This window comes from Centruroides vittatus, unplaced genomic scaffold, assembly GCF_030686945.1.
Source record: "Centruroides vittatus isolate TY-2023 unplaced genomic scaffold, ASM3068694v2 contig_864, whole genome shotgun sequence".
NCBI lineage: Eukaryota > Metazoa > Arthropoda > Arachnida > Scorpiones > Buthidae > Centruroides > Centruroides vittatus.
Window position 1 is genome coordinate 527,010 of NW_027122564.1, and position 26,963 is coordinate 553,972.

Sequence of the window (26,963 nt, forward strand, 5' to 3'; positions counted from 1 at the left end):
GTGCCTAGATTGCTTGAGCTGTAAAAGAAAACTTTTATGTAAATTTTTTTTATCATGCCTAGTGATTCAACATGCTCTTTGCTGTAATCCATATTAATTGGAGACCAAGACACTCAAATCAAGTTTTACCTTTTTATTCAGCGATGCATTTTGGATTAGTTAAATTCTTCAAGCTACAGTTTTTTAAAATACATGATCTCAAAATTTAAAAACCTTCTGTTATATTAATTCAACAAGCTCTCTCAAAAAAGATAATAGCAAAAGAAGTTAATATTTTTTAATATGTTTCATGTCAACAATACTTCTTAACTGACATGATACCATATGTCAACTGCATTGATCTCCATTCTCTTAATATCATCACCACAATGAATTATCACGGTAATAATACAGTAGACCCCCCCTATAACACGCCGAAAAAATTGCAATTGTATTCTTATAACACGCTAAAAGAGACTCGTATAACATGGAAAAACATCCTTGCTGACTCGTGTCGTGACAGGATTGGTCAAATCTGGACCAATAACAGGCATTGTACAAACCGTTGAGTTTAAACGGGCAGCGGACCTACTAAAAAACATTTATTATTCAACAGCCATAAAAATTATATTTTTATTAATGGTGTCTCCAAAGTTAAGTTATTTTTCTGCGAAAAATTCGCTGATCAGGAATCATGTCTGCCGTTCGATGAGCCGCTCTGTGACGAAAACAAGCTTAAGCAATGGCGTCATCGAACGGTGCACACTCTGTAAGTAATCCTACAATCTTTTGTTTATAGCATAGTTTATATGGATTATTCCCAAAAAATTATACGTGATTTGGAAATGTTGAGTCAAATTAGTCTAGAATCGATTTTTAATTTTATGGGGGAAAAACCTTTCAAACAGCTGTAACCGCTAAACTGCACACATGCCGGACTGTAATTGGCTCATGTATTTAAGCGACTCATATAACACTGATTTATATAACACGGAACGTATCTACCGTGTTATACTGTGTTTTTTTTTTTTTAATTTTCTCAAATATAAATAAATAATTCTCTAAACAGAATTCTTGCACTATTTTCATCAATAATACATTTATTTTTCTTGCCAATGGAAGCAAGATTAATATCAGTCTGTGGGCAATGTGTTGTGAAAATCTATTACACTATTTCAAAATTAATAAGAATTCTGTGTAGGAAAGATATATAAAAATATACATCTGTTTTTCAAAATATATCAATTTATAGATATAAATTACAGTGAATTATTGCAATGTATTTGAAGATTATATCATCTCCATTCCAATATTTAAATTTATAATTGACCTATGCTACTATTATTATTATTAAAAGTACTGTAGATATGAGGCAGAATAGCAAAAGAAAACATTGAAATACATTAATTCAAATCTTCACAAAAAGAAATCTTGTGTTATACAAATCTCAAAAAATTTTAAAATCTTTTTAAAAACTGCAGCCTGAAGGGAGATTGAATTTCTGTCAATCCAAAATTCATTGCTGAATAAAAATAACTTGATTTAAGTTTCTTGGTTACTGACTAACGTGGATTACAGGAAAGGATGTGTTGAATCACCAATTAAATTTTGTTATAAGGAAAATTTACATTAGTCCATGATTAACTGTGGGAACGTGTAAATTTTCTTCCTTTTTTTTTTTTTTTAAACAAAAACTTTCCAACCTTTAATTGAAAGTTATTTATCCTTGCTTCAATTTAATTTAAAATTATTTACAGTAGTGCATATTTGTTAGCAAATCTTTAGAAAAGAATGTTTTTCAGTGCTTTGTTTTGGGATTTTTTTTATTTTATTTGGATGTTTTTTTTTCAAATCTGGGAGAAAAAGAAGGCTTACACAACTTTTTTGACATACTGAAATGAACATTTCGTTTCAAAATAAAATTGTTTGTTATACTATGTTAATTTTGATGAGACAACGATTTGATTTTTTTGCCATGATATGGTGCTACCAAAGATTGATTATTTGCAAATTGAGGAGAAATTTCTGTTCATTTTCAAGTTTTTTCAAGGAACTAATTAGGTTATGAAAGTGGAAGTGTTGCAATTGTCAGTGCTGATGTTTATTTCAAAATTGTTGTTGTTAAAAAAGGGAGACATTGCTTTAAAAATTGTCTGCTATTTTTATATATATAATAGTTTATATTTAGATAAATGATTTCAATTTAATTTTTAAAATTTTTTGTTTTAAATAGGATTTAGTTGAGGACTTGAATAGTGAATTATCTGGTAGATTTGAAGATGTCATTAATGCCTTAATGATGCCAGTTGTTGAATATATTGCCAAAGAATTGCGTCATGCCTTATCCGGTGCCGGAACTGATGAGGATGTCCTAATAGAAATTCTCTGTTCTAGTGAAAATAGAGAAATTGTTGCAATTAAAGAAGCTTATCAAACATGTATGCTTTTTTTAATAGTTTTTTTTTTCCATTAAATTTAAAAGAACAATTTTTGTCTTTTTATGTTTTAATTTTTTCTTTAAAATCAAATTCATCAGTATAACTTTTAAAATTTGTGTTTTTAAGGAATAAGCAAGTTAGTGAATAAATTTTAATTTTTTTTTTCCACTAGTGTTTGATAGAAGTTTGGAAGATGATCTTGTGAGTGACACTTCTGGTGACTTCAGAAGATTACTTGTATCAATGACTACTGTAAGTTTTTAATGTGTTTATTTTTTAAAAATATTTATAAATATTTTTTTAAATTTGAAAAATAAAATATTTAGAAACAGGAAAATTGGAATAGAAAACTTTTAAGCCTTTTTTTTTTTTTTTTTTTTTTTTAGTTGAGTCAATTAAAATCAATGCAAAAATTAAGAGATGCTTTTATTGTTACTCCCTGAATTTTTCACTTTCAGATGCATTTCATTTACATCAGTGATTTACTAACCTTCTTGACCTCAGATCAATAACACACAATTTTGAATCTTGCAGATCATTGTCATGAATTTTTCTTTAAACAATAGAATAATGATTGATTATAAAAGTTTCATTTCAGTTTGTTTTACTTTATTATGAAATTCACTTGTTTAATAACAAATTAGTGTGAAGTTTGTTGCTGCTTGTTTGAAAATAAGTTTGTGGAAAAGAATCAAGAATCAATAAAGGACAATTGCACTCACATTAGTTATTGTCAAATAAACCTCCAATGAGTGAGAAAGCAACCAAGCATTTTGCATTTCTTTTGTAATACTCTTCATAACCTTGAGTTGATCAATGTCCAAATTTCTCCACAGATCACTGGTTGGTGACTGCTAATCTATTGGGTTGGCCCATAAGTTCTGACGTTTTTTAAGTGAAAATTTTGTGTGAAAAATAACATAAAATGCATTGCTAAAACATTTTATTTGATAGAGAATTAGGTGCTCTACAAAATAGTGTGTTTAGTTTTTTTATGCTGATATACTTTTTGTTCCTTTTAGGTCATAAAATGGAATGTCAAGTTGACAAAAAGAGCATTTTCGACACCTTCTTCTGCTTTTTGCGTTTAATCAAGGTGCCAAAACCACAGTAGCTGCAAGACAGATTTGTGAAGTGTATGGCAAAGAAGCATGCCTCTTAGGAAGGTGTCGAAAATGCTCTTTTTTTTGTCAACTTTACACTCCATTTTTGTTCTTTTCAGGTCAATAAGTATATCATCAGCATAAAAAACTAAACACACTATTTTGTACAGAACATAATTCTCTATCGAATAACATAAAATGCATTGCCAAGACATTTTATTTCTCTCACAAAATTTTCACTTGAAAAAAACGCTAGAATTTACGGTACAACCCAATAGATGACACAACTAGGCCTCATCAGTGGACAAGTGTTACTTTTAATATATACCCTTCTCATAGAATGTTTGTACTGTCTTCATACTAGGTGATTTTATTTATACTTAGTACAATTATATCCCAGCATGCTGATAATCTGTTTTTTGGGAATTGCAAGCAAAATTAGTGATTTTTATTAAATTTACATTTATATTTTTTGAAAATTTCTTTTAATGAATGGAAAAATATATTTGTTAATCTTATTTTACTTTTAATACTAAATCTATTTTTCATATATTTATCATACCAATTTTTTTAATATTTTGCAGGATATCCATTTAGTAGGTATTTCCTGTATAATTGTTCTTTTCACTTTTAATATCCTCTTTACAGGTTGTTCTTGTTGGTTTTTTTTTTTCTTAATTCCATTCTAAATAAGTTTTTTTTAAATTAATGGTTTTCCTTGCATGTTTTTTCAAATGTATGGAATTGAAGACTTTCATCTGTTCTTTTAATAGTGATTTTTTTTATCTAAGTAATTGATTTCTCTTTTCTTCATTTGTATGTGAATTGGCTATTCTGATCCATTTTGTTGGCATGCCGCACAATTTTTTTTCTGCTGTAACATTCTTAATATAAGATAGTAATGTCATCACATATCTAACAAAGAAAATTGCTTTTTGAAAAAATTATTTAAAAAAAAATTTTTTTAAAGATGCCAATTTTATTTGTTTTTAATATTTTGAGTTTTATTATTATTAATATTTATTAGATGTAGGCCTATACAAGTCAGTCTTATAGACTAACTGAAGTGTTTATTAGATGTAAAAATTAGCTAAAAGTAACACATTAGATGTGTATAACATAAGAGGTTTAATAAGATGATGTACTGCAAAATAAACTGCCATATTGTGAATGCTTAGATCTGTTAAGCTGATTGCTGATTTCTGTTAATGTAGAAAATTTGCATTGATATATAATTTTTGGATAAATTTGGATATAATAGAATTTAAGTTCAGAAATAAATTTCAATTTTTGCTAAAAATTTGCTTAATAATTCACATAGCAGCTTAAACATAGCCCAACAAATCTGGCAGTCAGGTAATTTAACAGAAGTGGCTAATAGCCTGACTTTTAACAACCCTCAATTGTTTGCCTAATTTAATATTTAAATATGCAGATTGCTTCCTGCTAGTAATTTAAGATTTTTGTAAAAAATTTACTTAATATTAGGGAGCAAGAAATGATGGCTATGCAGATCCAGACGGAGCAAAACAAGATGCTCAGGTAAATATTTATATGAATTTTACAAACTTAGAAATGTAAATTCTTCATAACACAATTACTTCAGGATTTATACAATGCTGGAGAAGGACAGTGGGGTACAGATGAATCTGTTTTCAACATGATTTTAGCAACACGCAGTTGGGATCATTTAGCTATGGTATTTTATGAATACCAACAACTAACTGGGCATACTATGAGTGATGCTATTGAACGAGAATTTTCTGGTGATGTTAAACAGGGTTGGTTAACAGTAGGTAAGTTCTTTTTAGTTAGTTATATTTAATACACGATTTTATTAGATGAAAAGTAAATTATTTTTTTCCAGTGCATTGTGTTGAATATAGACCATCTTTCTTTGCTGAAAGAATAAATAAAGCAATGAAGGTAAACTTTTTTTATTTTAATAGTCCTAAATTTACTAGTTTTCCCCCTTTCATTTTTTTCAGAGCCCATCTGAAAATGACCTTAATTACATATGTTTTCTCAAAATTACGTTATCTATTATATCTTTCCTTTGATTAAAAAAAAAACTGTTGCAAGTATTTGTATAAATGCAATTTTAAAAACACAAATGAAACCTGGTAAATTTTTAAAATAAGCCAAGACGATTAAATACAAATAAAGAAAAAATTATATTTCTCTTACAGATGATAATATAAAATGTATCCTTTTATCACAGATAAAAGACACATTTTATATGTGTTGTCTGTAAGAGAAATATATTTTTTCTTTTAATATGAATTTTACCAGGTTTCAAATAAACTTCTGTACTGAAATTTAAAAATATTGCATCAAATATAAACTAGTATTTACCACTAATTTGTTCAGTTATTATAATGACTGTTTTAATACAGTTTTTTTATTAATTTTACTTCTCTCATTTTTCACTACATATTTTTGTACTATCCTTGGTAAACTTAGGAATATTCTAACAATATAATGTCCTTGTACAGTACATATTCAAATTTTTAACTAGGCTTAAATCTACATAGTATATTTGGCATCATAGAATATACCAATCAGCCAAAACATTGACTATGTAAACAAATAACATCTTAAGCCTGATGAGTTTTTATAATATATCACCAAACGATCGCCTAAGTATCGTGTACAATATGGCTAGTTAAATGATTAGCACAAAGTAATTTGTTATAATCATTTAACTAGCCATATTGTAGCCTGATACTTAGGCGATAGTCAAGGTAATATATCACCAAACGATGTATTTAATAAAATGTTAATCCTCCTTGCTTTCAAAACAGCCTTTGGCAAGGCATAGATTCTGATAAACTTGTGGTTTTGACTCTCATTGGACACCTACCATGTTACTAGAACACCCTTCAGTTTCTCTAAATTTACATGGTTGTGGTGATGCATGATGAACCTTTCCTCCAACTCAAACCACTAGTGCTCAGTTGAATTCATGTTAAGAATTTGGAGCTCATGATAATTAACTCATGTTCTGAGGACCATTCCCTGACAACTGTAGCTATTTTCTAACAAGACACATGCTCAATACCACAAAAAAGGTTGCCATGAAAGGGAGTAATTGATTTGCAACAATGTTAAAGTAAATGACTCATGTCTGTTCCATTCCCAGAGATGATAGGTCCAAGCATTTTCAGAGAAACACTGCACAAACCATAAGGTTCTCTGCCTGTGTCAGAGTCATTGTCAAGATGACAAGGTCTTGTGGAAAATGTCGTGTGCTTGACTGTCCACATAGGGTAACATGAATTGTGACTTGTCAGACCAGACTTCTTTCATTCTTGAACAGTTCAATTTTAATGCTGTCATGCCCAAGTGCTGTTAAACATAAATCTGTTAAGAGCAATATGATGAGGAATACTGCTCAGCATACTCAAATTCAAGAGTGTTTGTCAGTAATCTAATACTTACTGTCATCACTATTGAAACTGAGTTCTGCCGCAGTAGCCTCTTGTGCAAAACAAAGACAAGACAGTTTTTGCCTACCTCTTTCATCAATGAGTTGTAGCCAGCATCTAGCCAACAGTTTGATTTGTTTTAGCCATTGTTGATGGTTGTTTGCTACTGTGAATGCAAAGAATAGTTTGTGTGCTTTGCTACTTGAAATGTTAACACCAACATATCTGGCAGTCACAATTTGGTCTTTGTTGAAATCAGATGAATCTTCTCCTTTTTACCTATTTGAACACTAACAAACTACTGCTCGTGCAATCTTCTTGGCTGTTATATACCTATCTGATTGTGACATGTGCTGCTGTACATCTACAGGATCACTTCTTCAAGATAGTCAATGTTTTGGCTAGTCAGTGTATACACAAGAATTTACTTTTTCTTAAGTGAAAAGATCTTGTCCTACCTAAATATGCGTGTGAACCTAAATATGCAAGAGTTTTGAAAATGTAGATCAACCAAACCATTAAAATTTTAGAAAATGTGCTTGCAAATTTTTTATTTCAGAGTATATCATCATTTTTAAGTGTAATAATTTGTATAATTGGGAGCTTCATTTTTCATATAAAATCTTCTGTTCCTCTGTAGTCAAATAATTTACATAAAAGTAATATTATTTTCTCATAGGAATTAACTTTTTTCCAGGGTGCAGGAACATGTGACAGGGATTTAATAAGACTTATTGTCACTAGATGTGAGAAGGATCTTGTTCAAATTAAGCAGGAATATTATGATCAGTTTGGTAAAACATTGGAAGAAGCTATTGAGGTAAATTTAACTGCATATAAATTATATATATATATATATATATATATTAAATTTTTTATATAAAAAAAATTTTTAACTTTTTTAGGATGATACTTCTGGGGATTACAAAAGAATGCTGCTTGCTTTGGTATCTGGCATGTAATTTGTTCCCATTTGTCCCAATATTATAACTTAGAAATATTAAGGATCATCTACATATACTGTAGCTCCTTCAGATTGTGACATTACACTAACTAGTTAAAGTTGTTAAATTGATGTCAACTTAGTGCCTTAGCAATGTTTTTTTTTTTTTACTTTAAATTTTAGGACTGTAATGAATTAATTTGTAATTTTTAGTTGAGTACTTAAACTCTGAGTAATGTTGACCTTAACTTTTGTGATAAATTTTACTCCTAAATTCTTCATTAACTTAGTATAGATTTGTTATCAGAAGATTATTAATGTTCAATATTTTTTGTTAAACCTTATTTTAAGATGTTTAGCCAGATATACTGCATTTGAAATAATATATAATGACTTTTAATATGAATTAATATGCACACTTTTCTCTTTGGATCAGGTGCCTAAATCTAGTCTGTTAAATGGAAGTATATTTTATAAATGTTGATCTTTAAATTGTTGTATATTTTCATGCAGAAATCGATATTTGATATTTTAATCTGAATGTTTAAAAATCATTACTCATCATTGAAATGATTAAAGATTTAAAGCTTAATTGTCATGTTTAGTTTCTCTTTATTTCAAACTTTAACTTTTGAAACAGATTTTTGCAATTCTGTTTTCATTAATGAATTGTATAAAATGTAACCAAAACTTAATAGGATTTTTGTCCTAATTTCATTGGTTATAATTATCTGCAAATGTAACCATTAATACAAAGACTGCCTTTTTTCACAAAAAACAATGGAAAGGCAAACTGTCACACAGTGATAACAAGTTTTTGAACATACTCGACATTAATTAAAGGGACTTTCCTATGCACCATGTGTGTATGTATAAAAGCTTCTAATATTTTGCAAGAAATTTCAAATATAAAAGTGTTTTTTTTTTTTCTTCTGAATTTTCAAAGCTTTTCTTTGCTGCTTGCTTGGCTACAGCCACAGTGATTACACATTAAAGATCCAGCACATTTGCTTCGTTCTTAATCTAGGAGATAAAACAGATTAAGGATAAAAAGTTACAGAATTAAATGTTAAAAACTTACCGAAATAATGTTCCCTGCCTTTAAAATAAATGAGTGCTCTCTAAGAGAATTTTTCATAAGACTAGATAATATTTTTTAATTTGTAAATTCTGCCACACCAGCACCGCTTTCATGCTATGCGATAAGTTTGTTTTTCACTTCAATCATCAACATTTATTAAATTATTATGCCTTTGTGTCTTTTATCATAGCTTAAATTTATCTTTGTATACTAGTACATTTATCAATTTACAGGACTTATTATACTGAAAAATTATGGATGCAGATATAGTCTTGCAGATCAGAAATAATAATTTTTATTTAGTTCACCTGAACACACACACTTTAAGCTTGTGTTTCGGACTTGTTTGTCCCTCCTCAGCAGGCATTCAAAAAGCACTTTCTACAATTAACAATTAAAATGCTTTTTGAATGCCTGCTGAGGAGGGACAAACAAGTCCGAAACACAAGCTTAGTGTGTGTGTTCAGGTGAACTAAATAAAAAATATTATTTCTGATCTGCAAGACTATATCTGCATCCATAATTTTTCAGTATAATAAGTCTTGTAAATTGATAAATGTACTAGTATACAAAGATAAATTTAATCAACATTATTACTTTCCTCTTAGAAGAAGTGTGTGGAAGCAACGAAGTCTAATACTATAATTAATAAGTAAAGGTTATATATCAGTTTTGGGTAATTTTAACAGCAGTTGCCATCTAGCATAGATGAGTGTTAAATTCACAACTGTTCTAAATTAAACGTTAGTGATAATGAGAGATTAAAGTAAGCTAAATAAATACAAACTTTTAACATTATTCAAACAAAATCTGAAGTAACGTTGAATCGGTCTTCAGGTAAAAAGCTTATTCAGCATATGCTTTGAGTTTATACGGAGTTATATCCTTTCCGAAACAGTAAAAACAAAATCGTAGAGTGTATGGGGACAGGTGATCCTGAAGTACAAACGTCAAATGTGGTTTTAAAAACTACATTTGACTTTTGTCGGAAAAATTTCGTTCGGAAAAATTTGAACTAAAGGATACAAGACGTACAGATCGCCCAGACGCTGACAAAGGAAAATTGCAGGAAGAAATTATTAAATGGCGAGGATTTTTAACATTGTGGTTTGTGTGATGATAAAACACATCATAAATAAAGCGAAAAAAAAGCACTAACCCACAGTAAGAGCGTGAGACGACTTGGGCACACCAGATCCTGTGTAGTGAAAACATGAAACGCAACTTCGAACTTAGAGGCAAATTTTTGTCGAATTTAGTGTTGCGAGTTAGTCGTTACAAGTACGAGGTGCCACTGTACGAAATTCGAATATCGTAGGCTGAAATAATTTTATACATATAAAAGTTGGATTTACGGGTAATTCAGGAATAAAATTGTATAAAAAGTTGCCAAATAAGAGTTTAAAATCATTTCACAACAAATTAACACGAATTTGGTCTATCGATTCATTTGATTGTTATTAAATGAAATTTTTGTGTGTGAATATAAAAAATAGTAAACAAAATTCTTCAAAATTGCATACTCCGCAACGATTAATAATTTTCTTCCGGATACTTTAAATTTGAATTAAAAAACAGAATGCAGATAATACAGAATTTCTTTATTATTATACAGTATAGTCATTTATAAATACACTTGTAAAATCAAACTTTGACCCTCTTATATAATTTATTTAAAGTGTTATTAAAATCAGTTCATTGGCTGGTATAAAACGAGAAAGAACCATCCATCATTTGTCTTTAAACAACAAGCACCGGAAGTGATTGCTGGACTATATTTGAACATTCATTTACGTATCATCATCCTGTCACATCCGGGATTTAACGTCACAAATCCGAGGCAAACTGTCACATTCGGGTTATTTGTCATATCCGGGTGTTATTGTCAAGTCCAGGTTAAGATGTCAAGTCCGAGAGTTTGACACAACTTGATAAAATAATCCTTCTTTTCACCGAACCACCGAAATCCGCCCTAAGGAGATATTCCGCCAGAGGCTTTCTCTTCCATCTCTCAAAATGAAGGCCAACTTCCTTCTCGAATTACTCCGCAATGTCTGCCAAATTAAATCCAAGATTAAATATTTCGTCAAAGAAAGAATCGAATTAAGAGAACGCGCAATCTGCCAAAACCTGCACTTACCCAAATATTGGCTATCGTATCCCTGATTGCAATATTGTTTAAAATTGTTTGAATAATCATCGGCTTTGGATTTCTCGCCTCTGCCAAAACAACAGCAAGAGAACTTCCAGTTTATCTTGAACTTCTCTTTATTTTCAGGCGGATCTCTGGACATTGCGCGCTGGAAATTAGCTTTGATTTCCAGCTCCATTTCGTACTCCACGAAAGCCTGCCTGAGTCTTGCTAGCTTGGCGTTGTTCCAATAAATCTCGGGATTCTCCCGCTCTGTAGGTTCGGGAGAATGCCATGAAGACTCTGAAGAAGGCCCACTGACGCCTGAATCCTTCTGACTCTCCGAGGACTCTGACGAAAGTCCTCCATCTTCTGGAACCTTCGGATTTTCCGAAGATTCCGGCGGAAGTCCACAGACTTCTGCCTTTTCCTCTCTCTCTTCAACCTTCTCTTCACTTGGAGGTCTTCGTCCGAAGATCCTTCCAATCCACCCCCCAAAACTCTTCTTTTTACTCATTCTCAAAAATTGTAAGAAAACTCTCCAACAAAACTAAAGCGCTTCGAAATAACAATCGAAAAACAAATATTGTTGGCGCGCGCCAACAATTATCTGCTGTCCATAGAATTTTATTAATTTTAGAAATTTCGTTTTCTACCCCTCAAAAGAACTTAAACTGACCAAAGAGTGATTTAAAATATTATAATTTTTTTCCAATAAAAATAACACTAAGAATTTCAAAAACAAATTTCGAGAGAAATGAAGAGAGATTTATTTGGCTACGTATTTTCATAGTTTTATGTATACAGGTATACCTCGCCTTACGTCGGTAATTGGTTCTAAGAGTGGCGACGTAAGTCGAATTTACTTGTCACTAGGCTAAACCACAAATTACCATTCCCAATTCTGTATTTTATTTATAAATGCATTTTGAATAATATATGGTTAATAAGAATCAATTTTAAGCTTACAAACAAATAAATTTACTTTTTTTCTGTACTGTATTAAAAACAATCTAAATTTACGAATACATGTACAGTAATGTTTACAATTTGGCGATGTTTACGGTACTGTATATCGCGGACTCTATTTGTGAATGTGGTTTGCTCTAAGACATTATAAAATAAAATGATTTTGTAAGGTTAAACAACAAATAGTTTTAAAAACTATTTGCGATAGTAGAATATAAACTAATGTATGTTAAATTTACCAATATTTACATTCAATTTGTTTATTTAAATCGCGGACGTAGATGGCTGTGGATCGTCAGCATCAACAGCTGATTTTGATATTTCGATTCTGATTCTGAGTATTTTTAATATGATTCTATATACTTTTAGTCTCATTTATTGTACATTAACATGATTTTATATGCTTTTAACGCTTTTCTAGTGATATTACGACTTCAATATTTATGACGGACAGAGGTAAAGTCGAATAAAATGACTTACATGGAAAAATAAAAACCAAGTTTTTTTTTTCGTTTTTTTTGACAAACGACGTATAGGCGAGAATGACTTAACTCGAAACGACGTAACCCGAGGTATACCTGTATAAAGGTTTATTTCAATATCTTTGTACGAGAAGGATATAACCGAACAACCTCAATACAACCTTCCGGATTGATGGATAAATACCCGTGTATACACGATCTGGGGCCGTATTCTGGTCACCGTCTCTGGTCTCTCGTCTCTCACAAGCTGATTGGCTAATCCAAGTGATTAGCCAATCAGCGACCGGCTTTTGAGAGACGAAAGACCAGAGACAGTGACCAGAATACAGCCCCTGGTATTTACTGCACAGAACCCGCTTAACCGTGAAAGGAATTTTTATAACAAAATGTTGAAAAATCATCAGTAGGCCCTCATATTGGAAAGCGAAAAACAATGGTAAACAAAAAAACAGTAACAGTAAACAACTAATTTAGGAGAATAATCCAGAAAACGATTTTGCAATTTTATAAAACTTTAATATCAATTCATACAATAAATGAAATTTATTAATTTAAAACAAGTGACCGTTGAATTATAATTTATTATTTAAAATATTGTAAATTGAAATTCAACGGTGACTTGTTTAAATTTAAAAATATCGAATATTTTCAAAATTAAATTTAATATACAACATCGCTTAACATTAAATGTACAGTACATCCTTGAAAAATAATACAGTATGTCGATACTTTGTGTTATGGACATATACAAGGAACAGTAACCAATTTACATAAAGCATTTTTAGGCGCCACTTTACAAAAATTTTCGCAAGTTAGCATGTCTCTCTTGGTGCATTTCTCTGGACCACGCACTGGATCACACATCACATCACCTGCAACAATTTTTAGTTTATTTTTAAAGTTATACACAAAATTATTTGGCAATTACTTACCAGTTAGGCATATCAAAAAAATTAAACACAGTAATTTCATCCTTAATTCCTAGTTTTAAAAGTTAAAAGTTAGTTATTTCAAAGTATAAAAAGAATTTTATCATATCATATATACAGTATTTACTTATTTTCGCAGGGTTTTATCTGTATTATTAAACAAAATTTGAAGAAAATAATTTTTATACAGTGGAAATGATTGGTTTTATAGTAGATAATTACGTAATATCAGTTTAATATTATTACCCAACTTGAAAACATCAACAACATTGATATATTTTTATTTTTTGCTATTCTACAAAACATTATTATAGTTTAATCCATCAGGTAATTGTTATTTTTTTATTTTGTTTTTTCATATCCCGTAACAATGACTAACAATCTGTCCTATTTTCCTATTTTACTGTACTGTACTTCTATATTGACGAGTGAGGTAGTTAATTAAGGCGCCAACCAGCCAGTCTGGGGAACCTGGAATCCTATCTGGCTGATCAACCCCAGGAATTTTTTATGGAGATTTGTCCTGGATATTTAAGATCCCGTCCTCACCACCCAACCCTCTCTATTTTGGCCTGGCCGAGTATAAGAAATGGTCTTCTTAATTCCCATAGCACAGAAAGAGTAAAAAAATTACCTCTATAGTATTTTAAAAACTTCTCTCAATAACACTTCTTTATTTTTCATAGTTATGCTTAGAATTTGTTTATTTTCCTTTTTTATATTATGCAAAATTTAATAAAATGATCGAATGTAATAATAGCTTACACAAAATTATCATATTGGTAAATAGTAACGAATGCACTCTTATTATTCATTGTACACGTTTCAAATACTTTTTAAAACTTCGTATCAAACCACTGTATTTTAATATAAAGTATAAATTTTTCTATAAAATATCAGGTAGTCATCAACAAACTTCTCCTTGTAATATAATAATAATAATAATAATAATAATAATAACAACAATAAATAGGATATGGAACTATGAATAAATACAGGTTTTCAAAATATGAAAGAGTATATATATTTATATTATTATAAAATATAGTATTCTTATCAATAATTTTAATTTTTTGAAATCCTATATTTCTACATGTAAATATTTATGCGATAGTTTTAATAATGGAATTTGAATGTAGTTATTCAAATTCCATACACGAATGTACAGATACAAATATTTGCCTCTGTACATTCGTGTATTTTCTTGCTTTTAATCATCGGTATTGCTGTTTGTCTTTTTAAAATTAGATCTAGCATATTATCTTTGAATTTAGTTTAAATATTCATTTTCTCCCTAAGTAAACTATAATTTTTCTGGTCTTTCTTGCAACACAGTTTTATTTTATACTTTTTTTATAATTCCTTTCTTTTTCAGGTTTACACTTTTCTTCTTTGGTGATATTATTTCACCATTTTCTTCTTTTATGCTTCTTTCTTCATTAACAGAAATGAACTACTCATAACTATAAAAACAGCGAGTAAAATTGTTTGAAAATTGTCCATTTCTAGATCTCGGGCGAACATTCGTCGTTTCTACAACGAACGGATACTCGGCAAATAATCGTGTATATAGCGTATGGATGTGCTCGCAGTAAGAAACACTTCGGCAAGTAGTTTGGCAAAGGCTAATCTTTGGCATCAGCCGAATACCGAATGTGTGGACGCGCCCGAACGTTCTGTTCTTCGTCTGAGCTAATCTAAGATCTTCCCGATATATACACGAAACTAAATTTTGACATTTTTATTGCGGTAATGAGTTTATAAAAGAGTGGAAATTGAGCCAACATACCCAAATGTGATTAGTTACCACAACCAGAAGGACTATTCACAAGGTTTTTACTGAACTTGTTTAGTATTGTTGTGTTACTGTCCTAGTGATAAGTTAGAATCCTATTAAGATGTATGTAATAATTTGTAATAACTGTACTATTAACGTATTTGTAATAGCAATATTTAGCAATTGTCACCATATATTCTGTTTTGTGTACGTCTTCCAATTGATACGGGCCAGTAAGGCCGAAAAGCATTTTGGTTAAGTTAATTAAATAAGTTGGGTGTGTAATAAGCCTGTTTGGGGATACTATAGATTACCACCTATAGAATTTCGGGACTTTGAGTATATATCTGAACTGAGGAGACCGAGACGAGTTCAACGATACCCTACTTTTGGACCGGAGACAAAAAATATGAAAGTTATCATATTTTTTGTCTTTTCAATTTTGTGATTCAGTTTTAACTTATCATACTTTTTTAATGCTTTCATACTGACGGCACCGTAGTTGCTAGTGCTGTCAGCTCGCGGTAAAGTCTGCAAACAAATTTAAAAAAGCACTCTGAAAGGCAAGAAATTGCACGAACAGTCGAACGCCACTTCCTTTTTTTTTCTTTTGTTCAAGAACAATGAATCAATTACCGTGAATCAATAACTAGTGACGTTAAACAATTGGCGACCTGCCGGCGGCTCCCCTCCCGGGGGAGTCCGTCGGGAGCACGAACAGTCGAACGCCACTTCCTTTTTTTTCTTTTGTTTAAGCATCGTGACTCCAGACCGCGAGCGATAGCGAGGCTGAGGGGCCGTAGCCCCCGAGGTCGAGGAGCGCGAGGGTGTGCGAAAAAGATTTAAATCGAACTGCAGACGATCTGTGTGCTCATGGTTCAACATATGCCTCTGTTGAACGTATATATGGCCGACTTGCCGGACTGCCTGTTAAAACGCGATAAGCTTAGCGGAGAGAGCGACGCGACTCCCGAACATCGCGCGATCGCCGAAAAAATTATGATAACTTTCTTATTTTTCGTCTCCAGTCCAAAAGTAGAGTATCATTGAACTCGTCTCGGTCCCCTGAGTTCAAATTTATACTCAAAGTCCCGAAATTCCGTAGGGTGCAATCTATACTACACCCTAATTTGATTCCTGAACTACTTGTAAATACGACTTTTATATCTATAAAAATATTTCAGCGTATTATGCTGGTGTTACATATCGATTGGTTTAGCTTGTTTGTATACGGCAACTCCAAACGTGGGCGATCTGCCGAGGGGGATGCCTCCCGGAAGGACTTTGTTTGCGAAACTGCCCCTATTTAAGTGTTAAGTGTACAAAATGTTTTTTGTAATGTGCAAATAATGCAATTAATGACGATTTTACTTATTAGCTTTTTCAATTCTTATAAAATTTTTCCCTACGCTAAATATCAAGTTTCATGTCATTCCATTATAGTTAAATATATCAAGATTTTAAAATAAAATGTTACAATAGATGGCGCCACCAAATGTAGCCGGAAAAGTTTAGCAATTTTTAATGATTTCGGAACATTACCGGATTTGAAGAATTATTTTCAAAACGAAGTAATTAGTCACAAAAAGTAATTTGAAGAAAAATTGAAGAATTTATATATTTTTAGCTATAAATATGAAGAATTATTAAATGTTGGACTTTATGTTGCTTTGAAAAAAATAAATAAAATTTAATATTGAGTAGTTTGTTTATAAAATGCAAATTATTTCAGGAAGTGGAGGCAGTATAGATATGCCTTTGCACTATCATTTATTGAGTTCACGTGCAAAAATAACATAAAATGAGCTGGATATGGAGACCAGTGGCGTAGCGTAGTGGGGGCGGCAGGGGCGGCACTTATAGGGGGCGGCAAAATTTCACAATAAATAATAATATCTTGTAAAAATACCTAAATAAGGGGGGCGGCGAAATTTTCTTCCGCCCCGGGCGGCTGACACCCACGCTACGCCACTGATGGAGACCACAGTGAAGAGTATAAGTGCCAAGAAAATTTTTTATCTTTGATTATATCGATGAATGACCGGAGGTCTATAAACACTACACAATATAAATTCTAATATTTCTGTTTTTATTTGCATTGAAAATGCAAAATTTGGTGTATTGATTTAATAAACACAATAGATTATAGCGATACTAGATTAGATTTAATTAGTACAAACCATTACATTATTCAGCTGTTTTTTATTTTTTTATATCATAAATATATATGCAGCAAATAAATTCCTTATTTGTTTAAAATAATTTTATTTATTTCTGTAAGGCATTAAAATAAGTTATTTTCCTATTCTTAAATTAAAATCAGAAGTATTATTTATTCGCTAATAAGAATTTAACATTTAAAAATTTGGCAACAGCGATTAGTAGTTAATATGGCACCATTGTGTCACGTGGTTATTTATAGGCGGATTTTTCGTATTCTAATCGGTCTTTTCAGTAATTTCATTAGCAACTCCGAAAAGTGAAACTGTAATTACATTAATCCAAACTCTATTTCATTCATGGGTTTTAGCTATAAAATATACATTTATGGTATTCATTTTTAAATTATTTAAATATAATACATTTAACCTGTCTGTGCAAAGAAAAATAAAGCATTACCCAGGTTTTTTTAGTATTACTAAATTTATCATTATTTTTGCAATTTAAGAATAAATTTATTATTTACTCTTAGGATTTCTATATTTCTAGTTTTAGTAGATAAATTATCCATTGCATGTTTAAGCATTTTAGACATGTAAAACTAAGCATATGCATGTGCTTGTTTTACATGTGTGTTTGTATGCATGTGCATGTTTTTAAATGATATGATGTTTAAACATCAATATAAACACAATATGGGTCTAAGTAGATCAAAGTAAGGTTGTCTGATTATACATACACTTGGTGCACAAGAATAGTGACACAACTCAAAAAAATAGTTCTTCCAGAACAGCTATTTAAAAGTTTCTTGTTTCCTGCAAGGCTTTGTCATGATCTTGGATTTTTAAAATTTTCCAATTTTTTTTGGAAATAAATATTAGTGTTCGTTCTTCCACATAAAAATGTGGGGAGTTTTCTATACATTTCTACAATAAACTCAAAATTGGAAATTTTGAGTTGTGTCACTATTGTGCACCAACGATATATGCATTTTTGAAAACAAAATTTTCATTTTTATATTATGCAGATTTGACCATTTTCAGGACTAAATAATTGCTTATAAAGTTTATACCTTGTTTGTATTGTTGCTAGTGCTATTTTTAAAATGATTTTATAGTCTGTTTCTGCTCTCTGTGCAGTTAATGTTTTTTGTATATGTTTTGTACAATCCATATGATATATATTGCTCAAAAGGACTTTCAGCCCTTTGAGCCCTTTCTGTGAGGCCTTTCTTTAAGCCCTCAAAGAGCTTTCAGCCCTTTGAGGGCTTTCAGCAAACAATGCAAGTACAACTATTGATATGGCCTCATTAGTGACTGATTGTGGGCAACTATTCCTGGGGAGATCTATGATGATGCCAGACCTATGAAATCAGTCAACTTTGTTACTGTGTACTATTCCATATTGTTCAGGATGATGCCTGTTAAATTCTTCAGTGACCTCAAGCTCCTGGTTCCAACAAACAGCACAGTTTCAATACAGTTCTCCATAGTCAACTTCAATGGCATTTTTTCTAATAAAATAGAACATATGTATGGTGACTTTTGTGTAACCCTGCATACATGAAATAATAATATATTTGTTTTTATTCATAATACAGTAAACTCCAGATTATCTGGGCTAATGGTGGGGAGAGGTGGCATGGATAATCCGAACTATAATTATTTATTTCTAAAATACAACATATTATACATTTCTAAGGCAGACAATTATTTTAACATGTTTAATGCTCATTATTAAGAAAATCTGTAATTTTGATTTGTTTGCAGGAATCTTTTAATGATTTTTTAATATCAGTTTGAATTTTTCTAAGAGCTATTATGTCATTATACTCGAATTCCCATTGGTCGATGTATTCCAACAAAGTGTCAACAGAATTCAGGGCTGTGTTGTGACTAATGCAATTGATAATTTCTTCTCTACTTTCAGCTTCATTCTCTTGCTCTTCTGGTTGAATGAGATTGGAAATATCTGCATCACTCATTGTTTGAAAACATCCATCATATGAATCATGTTCTAATCACTCCTCAATATTTTCTCTATCAACATTTTCAAAAGCCATGTAAATTTGCACGTAGCTCACTTATTTCAGATTCTGTTTCACTTGTCTCGGGCTTAATAGAATTTAAAAAATCACCTTCTACATTCGGTAGAATTTTCCTCCACGATCGAACGAGTGTTATTGGCTTTATTTTGTTCCAAGATTGAGTTACACCATGTATCACATCCAGTATTGTCATTTTTTTCCAAAATTTAATCAAATTATTACCTTCATTACATTTTTTAAAAATTAAATTCATGCACGAATAATCTGCAAACCGGATAATCCACACACGGATAATCGGGAGTTTACTGTATATAATTTAAAATTGAGTATGTAAATATACAATAGAATCTGCTTATTGTAATCACTTTGGGAGACTTTCTACATTTGATGATTATAAACAACTGGTAAAATTAAGTGGGACAAATAAATAATACTACAGTTAGAGGAAAATCTGGTTTTATTGACTTTGACATTAAAAGGGCATATTAAAACAATTAAAAATATATATAATTTGAAGATTTATTAGTTATAATTTATTGTTACCAGTATTAATAATTACTAGTAATTCATCTAGTGTTATTTGCTTACTGTTTTTGCAGTAACTTGCCATCTTTAAACAACAACTGGCATATAATTAAAATAAGAAATGCTAGCAATTTAAATTACTATATTGTCAGCAAATAACAATTAACATTTAATTAAAGTACTGGTTAAATCTGAAAGCAATTACATATCATCAATCATATTTTGAGGCTGATATGCAAAAATATTATCTTAAAAATTCCTATTTACTGAAGATAATGATAACTATTGATGATGATGATAATGAATCTTATGATAATGATAAATTTTTAACTTACATGTTTTTGGATAAATGCAATTCTCTGATAATATAAGAGAACTGAAAACAATAATCATGATTACAATAAGTGGATTATACAGTGTATTATTTTCAGGAAAATAATGACTTATACATTTATTGGTATACGTAAATAAAACTAACTGATTATTTAATTTTAAATTCTAGAATAAACATCTTACTTTTTTGTATATTTAACACAAAGAAGAAAAATTTTTCAAGAATGTATATTACATTTTAATGGTAAGATCCTAACTTTTTATGTAAAGAAAATATACTTTTGTTTACTTGATTAAAAGTTTCTTATAAAATTTTGTTAACTGATTATTAGAAAGGTAGATTCTGATTTTAGATTCATTTTGATAATTATTGAAGTTATATAAAAGTTTGATGCATTATATAAATTTTTAATAAGCTGAAGAAATTAAATAAAAATAACTCTTCTTTTTGAAACAGAAAATATAGTATAGCAAGTGGTTATAATTTATTGTTAAATGAATATTTACATATAAAAGTTTTCTGAATAATAAATGAAAAATTTCCATTCAGTAAAATGATTTGAAGCATATTTTATATTAATTATTCTGTTAATAATTAATACTTTTTGTTCTAATTAGGTATGCTTTTGTTGAGTAACTATTACATTTGTGTATTTTTATCATTTTGATAGGTGATTTGACTGGAATCAAAGCCAATTTTACAAGAACTACATTCTTGGAACAAGATCAAAAATCTTTATTTTGCAACAGAGTAGTTGAACTATTGTGATCTGTTATAATAATAATACTCTCTGAAAAATTCAATCATCAATTAATAATTATCCATAATTTAAAATAATAATATAAATTGTTTTTTAATTTTAAATATTCTTTTTATATTTAGGATAATAAATAAAAGAATTACTTATCTATTATTCTAGATCCTGAATTGATTCAATACGGAAGATAGGAGATTATAATTTTTGATTATCTCATAAATTCTATGCATTGTAGAAAAACAAAAGCAAAAAAATTGAATTATTTTTAACTGTTGCAGATATCAAATGAAATCAAATAATGTTTTCTTATCGACAGTGAAATAAATTTCCTATTAATTTCATTTCACTTTTGAATACACTTTGAGTTAGCTTATATTATTGCTTTATAATAATTAATTTTGTAATGAAACTTATAGCAAAGTATTCATTACAAAATTAAATTATTAGATACGCATTTTAGGATATTGTTTAAATAAATAAATTAAATATTTTTTTAAACACAAACTTGACTACCTGTACCAAATTATGTTCTGTTTCCATCTATATAAAATTTACTCATAATTTAGAAAAAAGGATTATGTTCAGAAAAAAATAACATTTTTAAGGAAATGAGATGCTACAGTAAAGCAGTTTATAACATGTATCTTTTTAGTTTGGTTTTTAATTGAATGTTTGCTTATAGTAACTAATAGCTTAAAGAAACAAATGATATAACTTACAATTTTCAATACTGAGAAATAAGATGAATAATATATCAAATGGTTTACTTCACATCATAGATATTAGCTTGTATTATATAGGATTCAGGAATGTTGTTCATTTCCAGAAATAGTCAAAAATTTGTGTAATGCATGAAATTAGCAAATCAGCCGTGATTTCATGAATTGGGAACATTTTCTACCTATTTCACAAAATAAACAATCCAAAGTTAACCTATTTTGTGAAATTGCCATTTTATATCTTGCAATATTAATTTTTGTTTCACTCATCGAATTTCACTCACATAGAATAGGAAAATATTTTACATTTCCAATTATCTTATGAGTTACTTTCATATTACATTAAATGCTAGAGTAGGGCTTAAGCATGTATAATAATAAATTAAATACTCACAACAAACACTTCAAAACACATTAGAAACTCCAAAACACAATGGTATACAAAATGAAATGTAATTTGAAACAAAATTAAAGCTCTTTAAAATACATAAGCTCATAAATTTACCTCAATGCTGTGCTAACATCACTTGACATGTTTGCTGATTTCATGAATTTGGTACGAATATTTCCAGATTTGGTATAATATAATTTAAATATTTTCATTTTTACTTTACGTAATAATGTGTAATGTATATTTTTATTCTGGTGAGTTTAGAGATCATATGCCAAAATTAGAAGGTGTAGTTCTTATTTAGTGTTAGAAACTAAGATATCTAAGACCAAGATCATGCACATGGGTGTTTTGGGAGTTTAAAACTAATTACTGTATAGTAATTAAAAGAAAAGTAAAAATACAATTCAGATTTCAAACTATTAAAAATAAAAATTTACTTATATATTATTGGTAAGATTAATTTTTAGGCACAGCTTTATATAAGATTGTTTTTATAATTAATTGTTATTCTCTTAATCCTGAACTTAATTGTATTTTTATGTGGATGCCAATTTTCTGTTTAAAAAATATTTTTATTGATTGTTAGGATATATACATATCTGATTTCTTTAACGTAGATTTGATTTCAATGTTGCAATATAGATATGATTTAATTAATTTGTTAAGATAAAAGTATTTTTGAATTTATGTAGTCTAAAATTTAATTTATTCTTATCATTTCCTAAAACTAGCATCTTAAGAAATACATGATTAAGATTACATTAAATTTTAAATTTGTTTAATAATCATGTGAATATTATTTTGTATTGAGACTGAGTTTAATGCTTTTAATATTTTTCCTCCTTTATTTGATTGTTTTGATACAAAATGTATGATTAATGCACAGTATGTATAGAATATTTTATTGATATATCCCGAAAATTCATGCATATTTAAGTTTATAATTAAGGCAACGTCTTAATTTTTAAATGTAGATTAAGTGGAAACATTCATAATTTCTTTATAAAGGTTTTTATTTGGTAAATAATAATAATAGAATTTGCTAACATTCCATCATGAATTCATAATAAGATAGACATCTGATGAGAGATTGAGGCCCAACACATCTGAACCAGACCATCAAAAAAATTTCTCAAATACATGACTTAGATTTGAGGCCATGTTTTTCACCATAAATTGAATAAATAATTAGAACTTCAAAGAAATCTTTGGAACTAATTAGCACAATGCCAGCAAGTACTAAGTGTATTCTTGTAAAATGGAAATTATAAAATATTAGATTTAAGAAATCATGCAAGATTTACAAGTTACTTTTAGACTTCTAAAGAAAAGATGCTTTTCTTACACGAGTTGATAAAAAAAAGACGTTAAAAAACATATTAATTATGGCTATTACAAAAAAATTAACTTTTAAATAGCTTAGAATATTCAGAATAAAACTGAAAAAATATCTTTGTTTTTCTATCATCATCAAATACAATTTATCTTGTGTATTGAAGTTGTGTGTTTATAATTGCTATTTTTACTTTTTTTTATAACATTTCAATGTGTTTATTGTTTTTTCTGCTAATAATATAAGAAATAATTTTCAGTTATCAATATAAAATGTATATCCTATATATTTTATCTTTGCAGATTTCTTGTATTTTGAATGTAAAATCATCATGTAGGATTTAATGTTTCAAGATATTGTAAAATTACATAGTAGATTCTATTGTTTCCATGAAAAGGTGATTAAACAAGAATGAAGAAAATGTAGCCAGAATAAAGTAAATAATGCCGCAATTCTAAGTAGAGAAAATGAAACTTAGAATTTAGAAAGAAACTGCAGCCGCCAACCAGGAAGACATCTATAATCGCGAATTGAGGAATATTAATAATTTTAGAATTAAGTTATAATAGCAAGTAAATTGTTTATAGAATGAAAGTATTTTTTATAAAGATGGATAAAATATCCAGTTAAGTTCTGGGTGAAATATCTAGGAAATTTAAATTAATTTTAGAATATAAATTATTAATTTTTTTATTACATTTAATGCTGATTTATAGGTATATTTATTAATATTTGTAATATTTATTTTCGTTGAAATTTAGTTGAATCCAATTACTCAATAATGAATAAATATGAATATGAAAGCTATGAAGAAGAATTTTCTTCCAGACACTATTTAAATGTACATAAAATGACTCATTCGGAGGAAAAGCCATTTGTCTGCTTCGTCTGTCGTCAAACTTTCACTCGTATGTCAGATTTACAGAGACATTCCAGGATTCATTCAGGAGAAACTCCTTACGTCTGTGAAAATTGTAATCGCAGTTTTAGAAGAAAAGAGTGTTTAATAATACATCTTCGGACTCACACCGGAGAAAGACCTTTTGAATGTAAACTCTGTTCTCGAACATTTTATGACAAATCTGCTTTAAACAAACATATCAAGTTTCACACGGGTGAAAAGTCTCACCAATGTGATGTATGTGGTGCCAAATTCAGTCGAAAGCGGGCTCTGAACTATCATCTTAAGAATCACGGACGATAAGTCTTTCTTCAAAACTCGATAGGAATGATGTCGAATTTCATACTCTACGGTTTGAAGACAAGAGTAACAATTATTGAAGTTTTGTTTTTGAATTGAGGTTTGTTGAATGAGTTTTATGATTTAAGAAGTGTTAAAATTTCATTAAAATATGCATTTACAGAAAACTAAGAAGTTAGCGATGTGATATGTAACATAAGAGTGCGACTATGCAGACACGAGCGAGCGAATTTTCCGAGCAAAAGAGAATATGTGGCGAGAAGAGGCAAGATGCGATTAATATCAAACCCTGTCAGATATGTGCGAGAACCAGAAATTCACTCTCACCAGTGATATTTCTCGCTTCTCTCTTGTGTGTGTGGTTTTCCTTTGCTAGAACTATACCGCTCACAACCTCTCGCTTGCTCTAAATTCACGTCTGCATAGTTGCACCCTAATGTCAGTTACATGCTGTATAATAGGTACCTGCTTATCAATATTGCTGGTCTCGGTTGGAATTAGACCACATAATTGGGTTATTAGTACAGTCTTCCATTCATGTTAGCTGATCCAATCGCATGTTAGTGTGTAATGGATATAATAGAAACAGATCAAAAAGATTAGGCCGCACATTTTAAAAAGTTCTACAATACTCCAAAAATTACATAATTACATATATTTATAAAGTAAGAAACAAGCTATACAAACATTTTGCATAGTTTTGAATGTTTTATTCAAAGCATTCATTAGGTATAGGTGTACTATAAATCTGATAGAAATTTCATTATTAGACTAGTTCTAAGCATTTAATAATGAATGGATTCTTGTGTCAATGTTGCCTGAGACCCGATCGTTATGGATTCGTGGTGCCTTTGATGAACAAGCAAAGACCTGTAGCACACTATTATTAAATTTTAGGAGATTGGCCAACAGTTTTATTGTGGAATTACATTGAGTCAATGTATCAAAATTTTGTTCATTTCAACTCAACCCACTGTTAATTATGCCAGCGAAAAGGACATCATATCAAAAGATTTTCCATAATACTGTGAGAGTGATTTCGACTAAATCACGATAAATGATAGAACACAGGTGCATATAGTACTAGAATATTAAAAAATTTTACTTGACAGAAAAAAAAATGAATTTAACATTATTGCCCATCAGTTCCTGACTACATAAAACCACTGAATACTGGTCGTGGGTACGTGACTCGCCAACTGGCTGGTCACGTGAATTTTCTGAATTTTCTTCACATTTGTAAAACTTGTGTCATTGCCTTAAGTAGAGGCTAGTCTCCTTTACAGAGTCCGCCTGGAAAACATCCCTTTTTGGCAGATTGCCCACATCACGTTGCCGTATACAAATAAATCAATTGATACGAAATTCATAGGCTGAAATTTTTTTCATAGTTATAAATGTTTTATTTATAAGTAATTCAGGAATAAAATTACAGTAGACCCCCCTATGACACAGTAGATACGTTCCGTGTTATATGAATCTGTGTTGTACGAGTCACCTAAATACATGAACTAATCACAGCCAGGCACGTGTGCAGTTTAGGGGCTATGGCTGCTTGAAAGGTTTTCTTCCATAAAATTAATCGATTCTAGACTAATTTGACTTGAACATTTTCAAAACACGTATAATTTTTTGGGAATAATCCATATAAACTATGCTATAAACAAAAAATTGTAGGATTATTTACTCAGTGTGCACTGTTCGAAGACGTCATTGCCTAAACTTGTTTTCGTCGCAGAGCAACTCATGAAACAGCGGACGCATTTTCTGATAAGTTATTCTTTCTGCAAAGAATTCGCTGAACATTGGAGACATCATTAATAGAAATATAATTTTTATGGCTATTGAATAATACTGTAAATGTTTTTATCACAAGAACTCTATAAAAATTTATCAATACTTTTCTGCCTAAACTCCGTATATACACGTGGTGCTGGACGGCGGTAAGTAGTTCGGCTGCTTCTCCACTATTGGTCCAGATTCGACCAATAGTGGACACGGTGACATTTTACCGTGTTATGTGAGTCTCTTTTAGCGTGTTATACGAACACGATCACAATTTTTTTCCCGTGTTGTATGAACCCATGTTATAGGGGGGTCTACTGTATATACAAAGTCTTACATTACCAAATAACCACTTAATAAAATCACAACAAATTAACGCGAATTGGATTTATCTATTCATTTGATTGCTATTAAATGAAATTTTTATGTGGGAATATGAAAAATAGTA

The 26,963-nt window shown here is 29.9% G+C and overlaps 2 protein-coding genes and 2 long non-coding RNA genes across 4 annotated transcripts in view; 3 read left to right on the plus strand and 1 right to left on the minus strand.

Moving 5' to 3' along the window:
• Nucleotides 1-8,483, plus strand: part of LOC136982829 (annexin A13-like) — a 49,543-nt gene extending 41,060 nt beyond the window's left edge. The window contains exons 7-13 of the mRNA XM_067279359.1: nt 2,213-2,417; nt 2,590-2,669; nt 5,009-5,062; nt 5,127-5,316; nt 5,388-5,446; nt 7,646-7,768; nt 7,854-8,483. Coding sequence (XP_067135460.1) covers nt 2,213-2,417; nt 2,590-2,669; nt 5,009-5,062; nt 5,127-5,316; nt 5,388-5,446; nt 7,646-7,768; nt 7,854-7,910 — 768 coding nt within the window. The 3' untranslated portion in view covers nt 7,911-8,483. The remainder of the gene's footprint in view (nt 1-2,212; nt 2,418-2,589; nt 2,670-5,008; nt 5,063-5,126; nt 5,317-5,387; nt 5,447-7,645; nt 7,769-7,853) is intronic.
• A 4,689-nt stretch (nt 8,484-13,172) lies between these two features.
• On the minus strand, nt 13,173-13,651 carry LOC136982839 (uncharacterized). Its single transcript, XR_010881940.1, has 3 exons — nt 13,611-13,651; nt 13,487-13,535; nt 13,173-13,426 (listed from the first exon to the last, which is right to left on the minus strand). It is a non-coding gene; the product is annotated as an uncharacterized lncRNA (long non-coding RNA).
• Nucleotides 13,652-17,649: 3,998 nt separating this feature from the next.
• On the plus strand, nt 17,650-22,893 carry LOC136982830 (uncharacterized). The gene is made up of 3 exons (XR_010881933.1): nt 17,650-17,747; nt 20,495-20,569; nt 20,997-22,893. It is a non-coding gene; the product is annotated as an uncharacterized lncRNA (long non-coding RNA).
• Nucleotides 22,894-24,310: 1,417 nt separating this feature from the next.
• Nucleotides 24,311-24,733, plus strand: LOC136982822 (oocyte zinc finger protein XlCOF20-like). Its single transcript, XM_067279345.1, has one exon. It carries the CDS (start codon nt 24,311-24,313, stop codon nt 24,731-24,733), a length of 423 nt encoding a protein of 140 aa, XP_067135446.1.
• Nucleotides 24,734-26,963: the final 2,230 nt, after the last annotated feature.